The sequence below is a fragment of the Danio rerio genome, chromosome 21 (assembly GCF_049306965.1).
Source record: "Danio rerio strain Tuebingen ecotype United States chromosome 21, GRCz12tu, whole genome shotgun sequence".
NCBI lineage: Eukaryota > Metazoa > Chordata > Actinopteri > Cypriniformes > Danionidae > Danio > Danio rerio.
The window spans coordinates 32,034,462-32,052,620 of NC_133196.1; the positions used below are offsets into that span (position 1 = coordinate 32,034,462).

Here is an 18,159-nt window from a genome sequence, read left to right on the forward strand (position 1 = left end):
ATGAAAGGTTAACACTGCAATGTAGAATAACTGAGAATTGTGTTTTCTCAAATCAGCATAAGGATGATCCAACGTAAATGTTATAATAGATAGCATAATAGATGCAGGATAAATAGTACTAATGTTAATTCACCTGTTAACAAAATTGCCATGCTAATTGTTACTTCTGACTATTGGTCACTACTTCTCTATATTGTTTGTGTAATATTTACATGTAGGTCATTTTGTCTAGTATCAAAGTATCACCGACATGAACACTAATACCTGTTTTAAATTGTGTTATTTTATTGTGGCTCTTATGGGTCTGGTTACCATGGTGATATTGAAAGTCTGTCCATATCCCTTTAAGGAAAAACAGAACAGCTTTAACCAAGCAAGTTTGCTGATCCAGGGTTTCGGCATGGTCTAACAAAAATATTAATAATTTTAAATGGATTATAAAGGGGTAGTTGGACTCAAAATTAAATGTATTCACTGTTTACTCTGCCTCACGTGGTCCCAAATCGTTATGATTTTCTTTCTTCTATTGAACACCAAAGATGATATTTTAAAGAATAGGAAAAACAGAAAACAACAGACAAAATGAAAGTTGATGGGTACAGGTTTAAATCTTTTTTCAAAATATTTTCTTTTGCTTTCAGTAGAAAAAACAGAAACTCATAAAGGTTTGAAATAAGTAAAAAGTAAGTAAATGATGACATAGTTGAATTTATTTGGGTGAATTAATTTATTTGGGTAAACCAAACTCCATTTAATTTGTGCCCTTGCAAAACAACTTCTACTAAAGGAGGTCGAGCATTCTCATTTATGGTTTATAAACTTGGAAATAGCCTGATGATTTCTGAAGTTCAGACACACTCTCTCAGTTCAAAACTAAATTAAAGATCTTTTTAGTGAAGCTGACACACAATGCATCACAATATGGTAAGATGCATAAGTGTGCTCCCAGCAGGTGAGTGAACTTGACAACCACCTGTAGGACACAATCTGTCTTAATGCACCAGACAATTTGCTAGAAAAACTCAAATGTTCATATGCATTTTGTGTTTAAATGCATTATAGACATACCCTAATTATTTTCTCTATTCTTTTTTTCCACCTGGGGATACTCATCCCGAGGCCTCTAGAGATTGTGCAGCATTGATGTGATCCAAGACCTATGAAGAGATGATGCCAAGGTATCCATAATCCTGGAACAGGCCGTATCCTGAGCAGATGCTGCCGTGGTCATGGAATAGCAGAGACCATGAGACTGATTCCGAAAAGACCCCAGTGACTCCTGAAAGACCTGAACACCCACCAGTGAAATTCCTTCACCTGCAGCTTCTCCATGATGGACGTCCAGCATTCTTCAGCCTTGGGCAGCTACTGGAGCCCTGCACAAAAAGTTTGGCCAGAGGAGAAATGGTCATGCCCAACTGAGCCTGGTTTCTCTCGAGGTTTTTTTCCTTCACTTTCGTCAATTGGTAAGTTTTGTTCCTCGCCACTGTGGCCACTGGCTTGCTTGGTTTGGGACTTGATATAGGATGATTAGGATTAGGATTGATTAAGATTTGCTCTTCAGTGTTTGGACTTCCAGCAGTGAAATTTAAACCACAACGAACTGAACTAAACTGAACTTTAACTCTGAAAACTGGCTGATACAGTTTAAATTTACTAGAACTTCTTTATTAAGCTGCTTTGACATAATCTACATTGTTAAAGCTCTACAGAAATAAATATTAATTGAATTAAATTAAAAAGAAATTCTCAATGAACTGGTGCAGTTATTTATTTATTTGTATTTTTAGCACTTTCTTCATATTTAATTTGAATGTTTGAATTAATTAATTTACTTCAGAAGTTATTCTGTAACTGCATTTTATTTGTGTTTATGTCATGTTATAGTTCTTAAATTGTATTCATACTGGTCTTTGAGGTCTTAAATGAACTTGGGAACATGCAGAAACCATGTGATTTTCTCTTTTCAGTTGATCAGCCATTTTGACCAGCTTAATTCAGCTAGGACAGCAAACAGTTAAGTAAACTGCAAGATTGCTTGCTTAAAGATGCTGATTAAACAGAGTGAACAACATAAATGAAATTAAACTACTCCATCCATATAAACACAAATGCTCTAATATGTCAACAACAAAGCTCATGGAAGCCAAGTCTGCCATTTTAACCAATAAAAAAAAAAATATTAATAGCTAATGCTCTAGCTTTGCCAATACACAGATGAGGAGACAAAGAGGCCATTTTAAATGGATGTTAATGGAGGAAAGGCTTCACTTCGCTGAATGAGCTTTTGTGTAAATGGTTGAATTAGATACAAGTGTCAGGATCTGTCATTTTATGACTTTAGTTTTTACATGTTATGATTTTGTTCCACCTCTAGATGTCCTCAGTTCTCCCCATGTGTTGTATGAGTTCAGTAATTATTACGTGATTGTTTTCAAATGTGTCCTGTTATGTCATGTGTATTTAAGTTGACTAGTTTCCCGATTCTTTGCTCGGTTATTGTTGATGCTAGCCCTTGGTTATCGTAAGTCTTAGCTTGCTTTTCTAAAGTCTCGTCTACTTAGAGTTTTGGGCTACATTATCTTTTTTTAGTTTTTTTTGGATGTGTTTCTCCTGCTCTAGTTTTTGTCCAAAGATATTTTGCCTGTTCGCCTTTTTGTTCCTCTGTAAGTCCTTTTTATCTCTGCTTTTTTTTTTTTTTTTTTCTAATCTGGATTTTTATTTTTTGTAAATCTCTCACAGTGCAAGTAATGTCTTGTTGTAAGGTTCATTGTCTGGCTCAGTGATTAGCCTTCAGACTCTGACACTGGAGACCTGGGTTCAAACCCTGTCTTTGACAAATAGCGTATTCGCTAGTTTTGCCCTTAGAATACTGCACTTTTTTTGGAAGTAGACTAAATTCTCAACTCCCCAAGAGTTAAACAGTCGAGTTGTACCATTTCTGAATCCATTCAGCTGATCTCCAGGTCTAATGCTGCGACCTCTTAGTTTAGCTTAGCATAGATCATTGAATTGGGTCAGACCATTAGCATGTCTTATCCAAAGATTTATGCTAAAAGTGCTCCCACCAGGCCCAGTAATCGGCTGCATAAATTCAGAAGTGGTGCAACTCAACGGTTTAACTTTTGGGGCAATGTAAAAGAGCCTATTTCCAGAAATATATGCAGTGTTCCTTTTAACCAGCAGTTTGTAGATTAATTATTTTTCAAGTTTATGGCAGAAAAAATATATAATTTACTACGGAAGTCACTGATAATTTTGTGACAGGATTCATAGCCATATCCCCTGCAGACCAAGACCTATTACTCCCTGAAGCCAAGCAGAGCTAAACCTGTTTAGTACCTGGATGGGAGAACACACAAGAAAACTAGGTTGTCAACCTGCTGTCTGTGTGAGTCCTAATACCCCAGTATAGCAACAGGGACTCTATATGATGAGGCTATGGCAGGGCAATCTTTTGGATGAGGCATTAAACTGAGGTTCTGACTCTCACTGAAAATCCTATGTCAGTTCTTGTAAAGGGTAGGAGTGTAAATCTGGTTTCTTGGTGCCAGATTTCTCCCCTTAGCTCTTACCCATCATATTCTCATAACCCTCACCATTCACTGAATTTCCTCTACCACTGTTACGGTCACCCATTATATGCAGCTGGTGTGTGGTTCATGCACTGGCACCATTGTCCTGTGGTTCCTGTTGCATCATCCAGGTGCCGACGCATAACCTTGCACTGCCCCTCATGACTATAAAGCTCTTTGGGTGTATGGACATTCACAATATATGTGATATAAATGCACATTACATTACACTTCACATTAATTAATTTCTGCAAACAGAGTCAGAAAGACTTTTCTCTCTTTATGATGTAAAGGCTGTAATGTGCTATAAAATGCACATATGATCACATACTTTGTTTTCTCAAATCTATAGATTTGCTGTTCCCAAATTCAGAAATTGCACAAATAACATTTCCTGGTGTTCACATATGTAAGTGCTTGCAAATGAATGCAAAGCAATGTACATTTTATATAAACAAATATAATAAAAACATTTAATAAATAAATCTAGCTTTATAATATAAATTTATTTAAAATACTCTGTTCACTTTAACCCAATTTTCACTTTTTGCACTTTGGGAATTGAAGATACAGCAAGGATCCATTATTCCGAAATATAATATAATATAATATAAATGTTTATCCTCACTGTATTCACAGCTGTTTTAACATATCAGAGAAGAAAGCGTCTGATTAGCAGTGTGGATCTATGTTCCACTAGCTCTCCAATTCAACTCCTCTCTTTGACTGCTACATTAAAAAACACATTTGCTACAATCATTTCTGAAAAATATTGTCCCTTTGTCTTAGTTCATGTGTCACCATTTTTCATGACTTGATATAAATGATTTGTGCAGAAATGACGGTTACAGTATTTTTTGTATTAGCATATTATTTTTGAAAGATATAATTATTTTTTACAATTTCACAACATTATTTGTACAAAAAATCACTTAGTCATATTGTCTTCTGTAATGTTATATTTGCATTTTTTGCAAATATAAAATGTTTTAATGAAATTGAAAAAAACTGTCACTGTAATTTAGAATATATATATATATATATATATATATATATATATATATATATATATATATATATATATATATATATATATATATGTATATTAAAGATTTAATACTGAAATGCCATATTTACAATACGATAAGTTCTGAATACTCATTCTGTAATTTGCCTTATGTTGTCATTTCTTTATTTATTTTTTGTAAATTATCAGATTTTTTCAAATAAATAATAAAAGGCAGTTGGTATAGAAATTACTTCTACAACTATTTTTATTTAAAGCAGCAACTTTTATAGATAATACAGCATGTTTTAGAATAATTTCTTCATTATGTATATTTTTTCACTTTGCATTCTGTAATGTTGTCTTTGGTAAATTAACCTTTTTATTAATTTCATTTACTAATCAGGGGTGACCAGGTGGCTCAGTGGTTAGCACTGTCGCCTCAAAGCAAGATGGTCTCTGGTTCAAGTCCCGGCTGGGTCAGTTGGCATTTCTGTGTGGAGTTTGCGTGTGTGCATGTTTCCTCTGGGCGTCAAAGACATGCACTATAGGTGAATTGGGTGAACACAATTAGTGATGCAGGAGTGTGTGTATTTCCCAGAACTGGGTTGCAGCTGGAAGGACATCTGCTGCGTAAAACATATGCTTGAACAGTTGGCAGTTCATTCCGCTGTGGCAACCCCAGACAAGCAGGGACTAAGCTGAAGGAAATTTAATGAATGATTGAATAATCTGCACAAACGGCGTAGAAATGACTGCCACTGTAATGTTTCTATTATTTACTTCATATGGGCTCACTGAATATTACTTCAGTCCTAATTTTTCTGTCAGTTTACGTTCCCTTTTTTGGCAAATTATCAGCTTTTTAAATTACCTACAATAAACGATGCTAGAGTCATCTGTCCTGGTAATTTTTGTCCCACTAACTTTTATTTACAGATAAACTGAAATCCCATAAACTGTTTTTAAAAAATATAATTTTGCCTTATGTTATATAATTTTTTTGTAAGTTTTGTAATAAGTAAACAATAAAACATTGAGTGTATAATTGAAGCTATTTTATACAGTATCTTTTTATCAACAAAATATGCACTGCAAGGCTAATACAAAAAAAATTTCAAAGTTTTTTTTATCATTCTGTCATGTCACATTTAATGTAATATTTTTGGCATATTTTACATTAGAGATTGTTGTCAAAGTAATATTGTACTTTAAACTTTTATTTAAATGCATAATAAAACGACACATTTACTCCAACAGCCATTATAAACCAAATGTAAAAAAGCAGTCAGTAAATTTGCTTAATGCCTTTTAAATGACAGTTTTGTCTAATTCCAAGTTTTGTAGCTTACTGAAGCACCATTAACCATAATTGTGGTCATTATCCACAATTTCCGTTTAAATGAGCACAGCAACTCTGCTTATTTGTCTATAAATAAATAAAAAAATCTCTCAAATAACAGTTTTGGGCCGATGCCACACGCGGGACACCGCCACGTACACTCGCCCAGACCTGAGTGGCATTTCAAATCGATCATCCATCGTCTGCGTCCTCGGGAAAGCCCTTCATCTCCACCTGATGGCAGCATCACGCAGCCTCTTCTCGCGGGTGCGTGGGAGTTCCCTGCTTCGCCATGTCGGGGTGGTGCAACGCGCTGAAAGGATCTCCCGATCTCTCTCTCTCTCTCTCTCTCTCTCTCTCTCTTTCTCCCTCCACCGCCTCCACCCCATCAGCAGCACCATCCTCCCACTCACGACAGTCTCAGTCTCAGCAGCAGAAGAAGCATCGTCCTCCTCCAACCTCTCCAGGCAACAGCAGCAGCAGCATCAGCACCATCATCATCATCCGGCGGTGAGACACGGAGGAGACGCATCCGAGTGATGCCACTGCACCAACCGCATCTCGTCACCGCGAACACACGCCGAGAATAAAGCGCTTCTTCTGCGAGGAGGGAGAAACACATTCGCCTGGAGACATTCACTGCCCATGAAGATGTCTAACGCCGACATGGTCTTGAACTCCACCGATCGGGTAGTGAAATGTAAGTGAATGGCGCATATTTCCCTACCTATTTGCTTCTTACCTGGGTTTTTTCTTTTGCGATGTCGCGCCGTACTTATATAGGGCTACTAATGCTAATTAAGACGCATCGGGCGCGTTTGTTAATGTGATCGGTTTACGTTCTGGATTGAAGTGTTTATGATTTTGTCTTTGCTTTGGATTGGTGTTAATCGAGTCACAGGCAGGTAGGTCGGGGGAGACGCGTTAAATAAGGCAGATCCAGTGGAGGCGGTGATGCAGCAGGATTTTAGGTGGCATCACGCAGCCCTTCCTGTATTTTCTTCATAGACAATGGAAGCAATAGGGGTTTTCGGCGCGTATCTGAGCTGTTTGCTTTCTCCAGGGAAGCCTCTGAGTCTGAAGGTAAATCATTCGAGCTGGGAACTGTCACGCCCCCGTTGCGTCTGATTGATTTTCTCGCATTTGCTGGTCACGTAGCGCACATTAATATTCGCGAGTGTTCATGAAAGCGGAGATCATTGAGACAGAATATTAGCGTCATGGTGCTGTATAGAAACTATACGTCATTTTAATTAAAGGTACGTTCGGTCATTTTTTTGCTTTAGCAGTATTAATGTCTAAACGTAAACTATGCACGTAAGTAGTCTTACTACAGAAAATACAATTTTATTCAACCCAGAGGGTGGCCACCATGTTTGGATCACGTGATCGTTTTTGTTATTAGTTTGAAAGTAAAAGTAATCTCAAAACATGACTTGCACCATAATTTAATAATAAAAAGAAGACGGACAAAACTACTCATTTAAGCCCAAACTGCTGGTCAGTGAAGCCAACATTTTTTTTTAATCATTTTTATTTGTTTATTAATACAATTGGTCACACAACCTTTCAAAATACTTTATCTGACTCACACACATACACAGGCATTTTAATGTGTATGCATTTCAACAATTTGTATTATTTCTCCCAGGCTACAGAGGTTCATGCATAATCTCTCGATATATTATATCCCATACAAATGTCTTTATTCTTGATGATAAATTTGTACGAATGTACTTTGTATTCTCTTTGCACAATCCCTTATCTTGGTAGGCATCCACAGCTGTTGCTGTAGTTTGCACATATTTTATTGTGTTCTTTTTAGGAAGTTTTTTGGTGATTATGAATCGACGACACCAATTACAGCTGCCACCTTGTAAAAAAACTAATCACTACATAAAAAGGAAAACAATATATAAAGTGCACTGTAAATTTACAATGTGCTGATCACTAAAAATTGTGAACCCTACTATGGCTTTATAGGTTTTTGGAGTCCATGCGTCCAGGCCAATAGGTGTCAGCAAAAAGTCTAAAAGCAATGTTTAGACAATGCTTTGTTAACATCATGCGTTTCGCATTTGCAATTTTATGAAATCTCATTTTTCCTGTCATGTCTTATATGTTTGTCTGTTGGCTCCAATGACTCAAATATTAATAAGACAACAAGACATTTTGAAATAGGGTGTTCCTCAGTAGTTACTCTCAAAATACATCATCAGAAAATAACCACATGATCGGTGGCCAAAAGAGAAACGGTTAAAAAGAGCTAAAAATATTAACTTTGATTTTTATTTTATTTTGTTATTTTGCATATTTTTTTGGTTATTATTTATTTTGCATATAATAACAGTAAGGAGACATGATTTTAGTTTATATTCATATTTAGACAACACAATACTACGGTGGCTGAGAGAGCTTAACATGATGCAATTTCTGAAAACACGTGCAGTTACAAAAAATGCCAGCAAACTGAAAAAAGATCTTCCTCAGTTTGACAGCACATGTGCTGCAAATCCTTACATCGTCACATTTGTAAAAAACTTGCCTTTTCTCATAACACAAAAAAATTAATAAAATCGTTGCATTTTCTCATAATACAACAACAATTGACAAAAATGCTGCATTTTCTTACAACACTTGCAAAAAGATATACGGAAAAAGACATAATGGAAATGTTTCAAGGGGACTCAAAAATGTGACGGACGCTGCTACTTAGGTTATGGGCTGTGTCCGAAACTGTCGACTACTCAGTAGGTACTGCATTTTAATTTAAACGTACTGCTCGGTCGTTAGAAAAGTACATTCTATAAACTATGAATGGGAAAAGTATGGATTTCGGACGTACTACATTCGCCATTTAGTCATGGTCACGTGACCTACCTGCGTCAGTTGCGTCACTTTACTTCCATTCATGAATTCTCTCGTGGGGCAATATAGGATAGCGCAGCATGCATGGGATGCGCACTCCAAAATCTCGCCAGAAGTAGTAAGTCATCCAGGTACTTCTCGCATACTGATTTTCGAATTCTATGAATTCTTACATACTACTCGGCTCGCATACTGATTTTAGCGTACTATACAGCATGGAAGTATGCGGTTTCGGACGCAGCCATGGTTATTTAAGCTAATAAAATACAAAATACATAAAATAAACAAAAAACTCACCTTTCAAAGATTACCAACAACTTCACTGAGCAATAGTCACGGCACACTGGCGTCCGTCACATTTCAAGTTGTGTTCTGTTCTTTTTGCAAGTGTTGTGAGAAAATGCAGCGTGTTTTTGTAAATTGTTAGCATTGTGAGCAAAGTGCAGCTTGTTATATTAATGCTTGTGTTGTGTGAAAATGCAGCACGTTTTTTTTTTGTGTATGCATAGTGAGGATTTGCGGCACATGTGCTGTTAAACTGATAAAAAAAAAATTCTCAATTTGCTGGTGTTTTTTTGTAACTGCACATGTTTTTTTTAAGTTCCAACACATTAAGCTCTCTTCGCCACCGCCAAATAAAGACTTAAATTAAGAAAGGAATATTTGGTGTAATAACCGTGATGAGATCTTAGAGCTAATTTAGTGCAAATGAAATTTGAAGTTTGGAGGAAATGATATCAGATCTTTATAGAATAATACAATTTTTTAAAAAAAAATCTGCACCTCACCTATTAAGAACAGAAAATCCATAGAAAATTGTCTCTTCATTTTTTTACTAACACAGGCTCCTTGGAAAAATGTGTCCAGGAATACATTTTAAAAGAATGTACCCTGTACTACATCCTCTTGCCGTTTTTATTTTCACAAATCCTATATTCTTGTAAATAAGTGTGCTATTGCAAACTCTGGAGATATTCCTCTCAAAACAGTAATAACCCAATGCTGATCTGCTTCTAGTGTTTTTTTAAACGCAAGCTAACACTTCAGCTTAGCTGAAATTAATTTGAATTGCAAAAAAATATTGGCTTGTGAAGTTTTGAAACAATTTCCAGGATATCTTCATTTGCATGCTAATGTGGCCACATTTGAATGCTTTCTACTGCGTTGTTTTAAAAAAAATTTGGCTTCTGAAATGCTTCATGTGTCAAAGACAAACAAAAATGATAATTCTGTCACCAATAACTGTGCAAATTTTATTTAAAGAAAGAAACGTCAAGCAGATTTTTGTGCATAATTGCACATATCAACCTGAAGATCACCCCACGTGTTCTGCAGTCTTGATTTGTTGACATGGACAGTTTTTTGGCAGAACATTTGATTTGCATCTCCTTTGAATGTGGAATCTTATGACAAGGGCCATTATAACTCAGGCTTTGATATAAGTCATCTGACCTCTGGAAAAGTTAAGGTTGCATTAGTCATGTAATGAGTCATAGTAGTGGCCCGTCTCCCCCGCACATAGAGCTAGTTCAGATCTGCCAGTATTAGCCATAATGCCATTCGTCTCCTCTCGCCCTTATGTATAATTGAAGGCTTTTATCATCAACAAAATGCATCAATAAATAAGCACATCTAAATCCCAGTGATGAGGCCGGCTAAGTGTTCGTATTTAGCAGTGTGTGCAGCTCCAAATACAAGAGACAAACAAAGAATTGGAGTCTGTAAGTTACTGATGACATCTCTTCTAAAATTAATATAAAAATCTGATCTTTTTTTAAGTGCATGCCACTGGTTTATACTATATCTAGTTTCTCTAGATATATGAATTATACCTTTGTTTTTGTTTTTTGTTTTATTCTGTGAACTAAATGTAAAATGTTTTCATTTAGAGCATTTTTATTTGCATTAAATAACAAAAAGGTGCCATATTTTCAGAAATGTTTCTGTTAATCTTTAGTCAACACAACACCAGTGCTTTCACTTGGGGAATAACCCTGATTTTTGATCACAAGATATGAAAACACTTGTTATTCTAATAAAAAAATGCTTAAACTTACAATATTTTTATCAGAAATTTGGAGGAAATGTTTATCTCCTCTCCCCCTCATTTATTATTGAAGGCTTTTATCATCAACAAAACGCATCAATAAATAAGCACATCTAAATCCCAGTGATGAGGTTGTCTCCGTGTTCGTATTTAGCAGTGTGTGCAGCTCCAAATACAGGAGACAAATACAGAATTTGTCTCTGCGTTGAATCCCCACGGCAGCAAAGCAGGATTTCATACAACGTGTCATTTGCTGAGTCTCATTTACTAAGTGCAACTAGAGTTGGGCCTTTCATTTCTGCAGTGGCGTAATGGATTTTATGGCGCTTTCCATTTAGTGTTTTGATATGCTGGTTTATCGCCTCGTCTCATGGGAGCCGCGCTGAACATCGCTCTTTGTATGCTAAATCATTATATCGTAGCCGCACTGCTAACGTTCTCCAAACTCGTTTCCAGCTGGATAATGAATCTGTCTAAATGTTCCTGCAATGAAGGCGCTGTGCACATATGAAGCAATGTGAACTCCAGTGCAAATTAGTGTATATAGTGAAAGCATTTACAGGTGTGGAGGGATCAGGCTAAGAATGTTGTCATGCTTCATTTAAGGCAGAAGCTGAAGGTTGTGGCTATTCTCTGGTTAAATTCTTTGCACATGTAATAAGAAGAGTAAGAATAAGAACTGTTATTGTTGGATAATTTATATATTTGAAAAGCATTATTAAAATAGTTATGTTAGTACATAACTATTTCATGCATACTATTTATTTTATAAGGACTGCTTGGAGTAATTGCTTTATGATAATAATAACTTCTGTAGGCCTACTATATTGGAATGCAATTTTTTTTCTTTTTCATCATCTTTTTATGATTATTATTAGTTGTACTGATTTTAAAATGTATTATAATTATTAGTAGAAGTATTATAATTTAAAAATATATAATTTTATATTCATAATAATATAATGTTTATATTTATTTTTTAATATATACATTTTTAATATATTTAATATATCTATTTACAGCCGTTTCTTTAATTTTCTATTTATGACAATGTTGTTAAACCTAAATGATTTAAAAAAATCAATGCTAATCCTTAATATTAATATAACCAATATAATTTCTTTGATTACACATTCATTGTAATCTGAATACTTTTAGATCACGTTTAGATAGGGCTGGGCAATATTGCAAAAAATGATCACAATATCATATTTCATATCCTTTAATATTGATAATTATTTAATATTTTCAAAGAAAACTTTTAGGAATATTAGTTTTTTTATTTAACCACTTCATTTTAATTTACGAACATTCCTAAGGCAAATAGTTTAATAGTAAAAAAAAAATATATATATATATATATATATATATATGGAGTTTGCATGTTCTCCTTGCGTTCGCGTGGGTTTTCTCTGGGTGCTCCATTTTCCCCCCATAGTCCAAAGATGTGTGTTACAGGTGAATTGGGTACGCTAAATTGTCCGTAGTGAATGAGTGTGTGTGGGCTAAGCCAAAATGAATGAATGAATGAAAAAACTTTAAACTCTGTAAATAAAACAAATTATGATTATCAAATCTGAGCTTTCAAGTAAAGGAACCAGCCATCATTATTCAAATACCTACTGAACATTACAAACTGTGAATGTGAATGACTAAATTACCCCCTATGCTAAAAAATCTTTCAGATGGGAAGCTAATGGCTATGATGCACAAGAAAAGAAACCAAAAAGCCACTTTGGTGACGTGCTTACATCTTTTTTTTATTTATAGTCTCCTTACTGCTGCTATACGGCACTCATTTTCGAAACTGTTGTTATTCTGACCTGAAGTGACAAGCGCAGGCGCTTTGTTTTCTTTACCATTTTCTATGGCGTCTATCGTAACTAGGCAACCATCAACCAACATTGCCATCAACCATCATGTTTTCTCAGAGGATGACAAATGGACAAACCATTGCTGCAGCTTTGATGCAAGTTTATGGAGAAAAGTAAAAAGTGTTTGGATGCGCTGTGTTTGTCTGAAGTAATTAGTCTGCCGTTACTGAAATGTGTTTATTCTAAACAAAGTTTGAAGCAGTTTGGTTAGTTCTACTTACATGCGCTACTTGCACACCATGTGCAATCATGCAAGTCGCGATTTTATCGTCCAGCTCTACATTTAGATTACATTTATGCAAACCCTTTAGTCCCTATAGAGTTTAGAACTAAATTTTGATCAACTAAATCTTTAATTTAAATTCAAGTTATGTCTGTATGATACTACATACGTTGTATTTTTAAATAATATTTATATTTAATAATTAAATACTTTGTTATTAACATACTGTACATCCTACATGTCAAGAAATCATCACCAAATTTTTTATTCACCATGCACTTTTTTCCAAATCTCTTTAAAGTTCTTTCTTCTCTTAAACATAAAAGAAGATATTTAGAAAAAAAAAAAAAAAAAAAAAAAAAAAAAATATATATATATATATATATATATATATATATATATATATATATATATATATATATATATAAAGCCATGAACTTCTTTAGTTGTTACCAGTTGCCAACATTCTACAAAATATCTTCTTTCATGTTCTACAGAAAATAAGTTAGTGTCTCAAATGTTTCCAAAATGTTTTGGAAACACTTGAGAGTTTGTAAATGAAGAGTAAATGTTTATTTTGTGGGGAATTGTCCCTTTTTAAGCCCAGAAGACAAAGGTCAAGTGAATACTGGTGTACAAGTGAATACAGTCACTTTCTGTTCTGGGTTGCCTTCGTGCCAGGCTTAGAACGACCTACTTTAGTGAGTCCAATTCTGGGACATTAAATGTGTTAGTTGTGATGGGGCTCTTCAAGCCTCCTGGGGTTCAAGAGGTATTGTCAGGATATAAACGGGACACTCAGAAGGTTGAGTTCTTTTGTTCAGATTAAGACATATTAAGGGCTTTTCACACTTGCAGTAGTTAACCCTGGGTCATTTTAAACCCTGGTTTAACAGTATCTTGTGTTATTTTGTTTTTTTTACCACTTGAAATTAATCAGTTTTGCTGTAAATAACGCTGCATATTCTGTATTTCTAATCAAGATTAAGCTTTATTAATGGCACAAAAGTTAACCACTAAGGTATTAAAACTGAATGCACGGACCCAATATAATGATACACATGTCTTTCTCAACTGTTCACTCTCACTTCAGACATATACCTTGTTTCTTGTATATACCTTGTACCTTGTTGATGAAGGCTGGTGTTTTTACATAATACACAAAGTTTTTTTTTTTTTTTAAGATGTCTAATAGGTGTCTAATAGATATCTAAACATAGTCATCTAGGCTGAAACAAGTCTAAATTTGGGCAGTCTATGAAAATCTAAAAGACGTCTAAGAATAGGCCAAAACTAGACTACAGTAGTCATCAAATAAACAGAAATGAATGACTACACATATAAAGTCTGTCTAATATTTGACGAGTAGTCTAGTTTTCTTAGATGTCTATTGGATTTTCACTCACAGCCCAAGTTTAGCCTTGTTTTAGCCATTCTGTCTACGTTTAGATGTCTATTAGACAGTTTTTAAATGCAAAATTGTTTGCTCGGTATTGTGTATATTTGTACATTTAAGCCCAAGAACATACATGAAAGAATTCAAACTGGTGTTTGTGTGCTCAGACACACATTAAACTGTGCCTAAGTACATACTACAGTTCTATCGACTATATTCTTGTGCATGAAAAGTTTAAAATAGCTTGCAGCATTTGCAGCGAGAGGTAAATGCATTACTTATGAACTACAATTAGTTAGTGATCTCAAATTTCAGCCATGAAGTTTGTAGTCAGTAATAAATTTCTTCAATTGCACATTCATAGTAATTTGATTACTTTGAGATTACATTTTTGATGACCTTTATTTAATGTATATATATATATATATATATATATATATATATATATATATATATATATATATATATATATATATATATATATATATATATATATATATATATATATATATATATATATATATATATATAGCACCAAAGAGGCCTTAACGACTTTTGTTTCCAATGGACAGTTAAAATAATCAATGTACTAACATCAACCTTGTTTGCTGTCAGTGTTTGATGTTAGTAACACTGAATAAAACAAATTAGATCTTTTTTAAACATTTACCTAAAATTAAGTACATTTAGTAGACAGCAACATTGCAAGAAATCAGTATAAAAAAACCTCTTGAAATTCACTGCAAAATCACAACAGAATCAAAAATATTTCGTAAGAAGTATTTCTAGAAGAGCAAATGACAGTATCCATGTCATATAGCCAGAGTCTGCCAAAAGAAAACCCCACATATTAGCAACAGAAAGATTAATAAAAAACAATATAAACATAAAAAAAAGAGAAATCATTAGGAGAATCAGTGAATTGTGAACGAACATAGTTTAAATAACTGCCAAAAATTCATATAATACATAAAAAAAATAAGTTTAGTGTTATTGTGAGCATTTTTTAAAAGTAGTTTAATTATTACTGGTTAAGTAATCCAGATTACATGTAATCTGTTACTACACAGCTCTGTTTCTGACAGATATACTTTTCAGTTAATCCACGGATTGCATGCGTCCCAAACCGTGGGTCGTGGTCTGTACAGATCACAGATCAGTTGTGATCTGTTCCACCAGTAATCGGTGCGTCACTGAACATTGATGTAATGGTTGGCTGATGTGGGTGGTTGCCAGAGCATTGCAGTTGCTAAGATGCTCCTAGATTGATTGATTTTTAAAGCATTTTCTGTACAGTTGCTATGGTGTTCCGTTACATGGGCAGCGTAGGCTATAGGCTGGTTGACCATCTTGTTGTTGTTGATGTTGTTGTATTTTTATGTGGATTGGTCTAATTAGAATTCAAAAGATGCAATTATATATACGCCATTGTTTAACTATACTTCAAAAAGAAAAATTACCTTATCGTTTACTCTTTCTTACAAACCTTTATGGCTTTCTTTCTTTCGTTAAACATAAAAGAAGAGATTTTGCGAAACCTGGTTGCTGGGACCAATCGACAACCATAGTATGCAAAAAATCATTATGGAAACCAACAAGCAACCACCATTCTTCAAATTATCTTCTTCTGTATTCAAGAAAGAAACTTTTAATGGTTTAAAACCACATGAGGGAGAGTAAATTATTATGTAATTTTAATTATTGTTATTGGGTGAACGATTCCTTTAAGGGTGGTTAAACTTATTTTTAAAGCAGTCACTCAATTTATTAATCAATCACTCGATTACTATAAAGCTCCATTAAGACCAAGCTTAAATAAGCAAAATTAATAGTGGCTAAGACATACTTCTAAAAACATTTCTATATATAATCAAAGAGCAGTGGTCACTTAACAACAATGATACAGAGGAACAGTATCAACCCAGGCTCATTCCGAAAATGTACCTCTATATACATTTCTGGAGAGCACCAAATACATCCCAGGAGCTATGTTTTTTTGATTAATTACTTGTTTGTTTGTTTTTTTTTGCATTTTTTTATGTGAATCCACCTGAAGCCTGCTCCACCTCATGCCTGCTCATCTCGTATCAATCCACCAGAGGCCGCTGTTGACTAACTGTTTGACTGACTCAATGCCTCACAGATTGACTGATCGATTAACCCACCCTCCTCCTTCCCTAAACACAACCAATAGTGTTTTCAAAAGCCCCGATTGACCCGCCCACCCAACTGACAATTTTAAAAAGGAATACTCGCCTGATTTTTACCCTTTTTCAGATTTTACCACATTCCTCACCCTGATTAATTACTTGTTAATTAAATTTTTTTTGGCTTCTGTTTTTTGTCTTAAGGCTGATTTATACTTTAGCGTCAAATGCATATGCATACCATACAAATGCGTATGCTACAGCGCAGGCTACACGTAGACGCACAGCCCTCGCCATGGCCGTAGGCGAAGCTGACGCGCACCTCTCAAAAAATTTAACTACACGTCGCAACGACGCGTGGCGCATGCTCTGTGATTGGTCGGCTTGGTAGCGCTGATAAGTGTGGGTGGAGGTGAGAGCTGCGCGAGCCCGATGCAAGTGTGTTTACAATTGTGATGTCTTATGAAGGAGCTCCGGACAGAGACTGTTGTGTTGTGTTTACTGTATGATATATCGATTCCAGCCTCAAAATGAGCGAGTTTGAGCCACTTTTACATTGAGGTAGCAGTAACATAAACACCTACTGCCAGCTAGTGTTTCGAAGTGTTATTGCAGAGCAAAACACGCAGCTCGCTGAAATATAAATGAACGGCTACACGCACTGCATGTGTTGCGGGTCACGACGATCACTTGACGTAGAAAACCAGGCTTTACCCTGTTCTTGGAAGCGTTCTTTACCGGACTTGAACCCCATTGGGGTCCTATGAGAGGTCAACTCCTCTCTGCATTTCAAGTCCATCAACGTACATGGTGAGCTAACAGGACACACTGGTAACAGATCGAAATCCATCCATATGGACGTAAGCGATCAGCTGGTAAGCGCGAAAAGGCACAGCATCATAGCACCCTATAGAATTCATTTTAAAAATGAAATGCAGTCAAATGTACTTCTGGCTACAAGATTCGCGATATCCAAAATGATATAGGGCTACGATTTCAGAATGAGCCTTTGTTTAACAATATTGATGGAATTGCTTTCAGAACATTTTTTCCCTCTAATGAACATTAAAAAAATTGACAGCCAATCAGAAAATATGAAAAAAACTGCAGTGCAGACTTTTAATAAACATAACAATAGTGTGTTTGTAAAGACTTTATGTTTTGTTTTTGGTATAAGCTGGCCTTAAATGATTCATCCGCCAAGAAAGAAAAATCTGCTGTTAATTTGCTGTAAAATCAGTATTGTTTCTGACAGCAAGAAGACGAAATATATGACAAATTCTGACTCTTTTAAAGTTCACCCAAATCTTACCATATACTTACCCTGAAGTTTACACATTACAAGTTTGTTTTTAATTTTTATTTATACTTATTTATATTTTTCCATGTGGAAAATGATCATTTGGCCCAAATGATGGAAGACAAATGTGGGCCACAATTGGCAAAAATGTAGCATAGTCATTTAAGGGTGATCTGGGTCTAAACCTAAAATGGCTCACACATGTAAGTGCAAATGTGGCCAAGTTATCTTAAGACATATGTGGGCTACTTTTGACAAATATTTGGCGGAGTAAGCTCTAGCTAATGCGGCTGTGAGCCTAATGTGGCCCAGAGATGATGTGGAAAATGTGGCCCAGTTATCATAAAACATCTGTGGGGCACTTTTGGCAAATATTTGACA

At 35.1% G+C, this 18,159-nt stretch overlaps 1 protein-coding gene across 4 annotated transcripts in view; it reads left to right on the forward strand.

Moving 5' to 3' along the window:
* The first annotated feature begins 6,339 nt into the window (after positions 1 to 6,339).
* Positions 6,340 to 18,159, forward strand: part of ppp3ca (protein phosphatase 3, catalytic subunit, alpha isozyme) — a 267,749-nt gene continuing 255,929 nt past the window's right edge. For 3 of the 4 annotated variants that reach the window (XR_012396615.1, XR_012396616.1, XM_005161359.6), the window contains exon 1: positions 6,340 to 6,623. Coding sequence is in view for 2 of the 4 variants with exons in the window: in XM_005161359.6 (XP_005161416.1) it covers positions 6,569 to 6,623 (55 nt within the window). In the remaining 2 variants the exon portion in view is untranslated. 4 annotated transcript variants of the gene reach the window in all.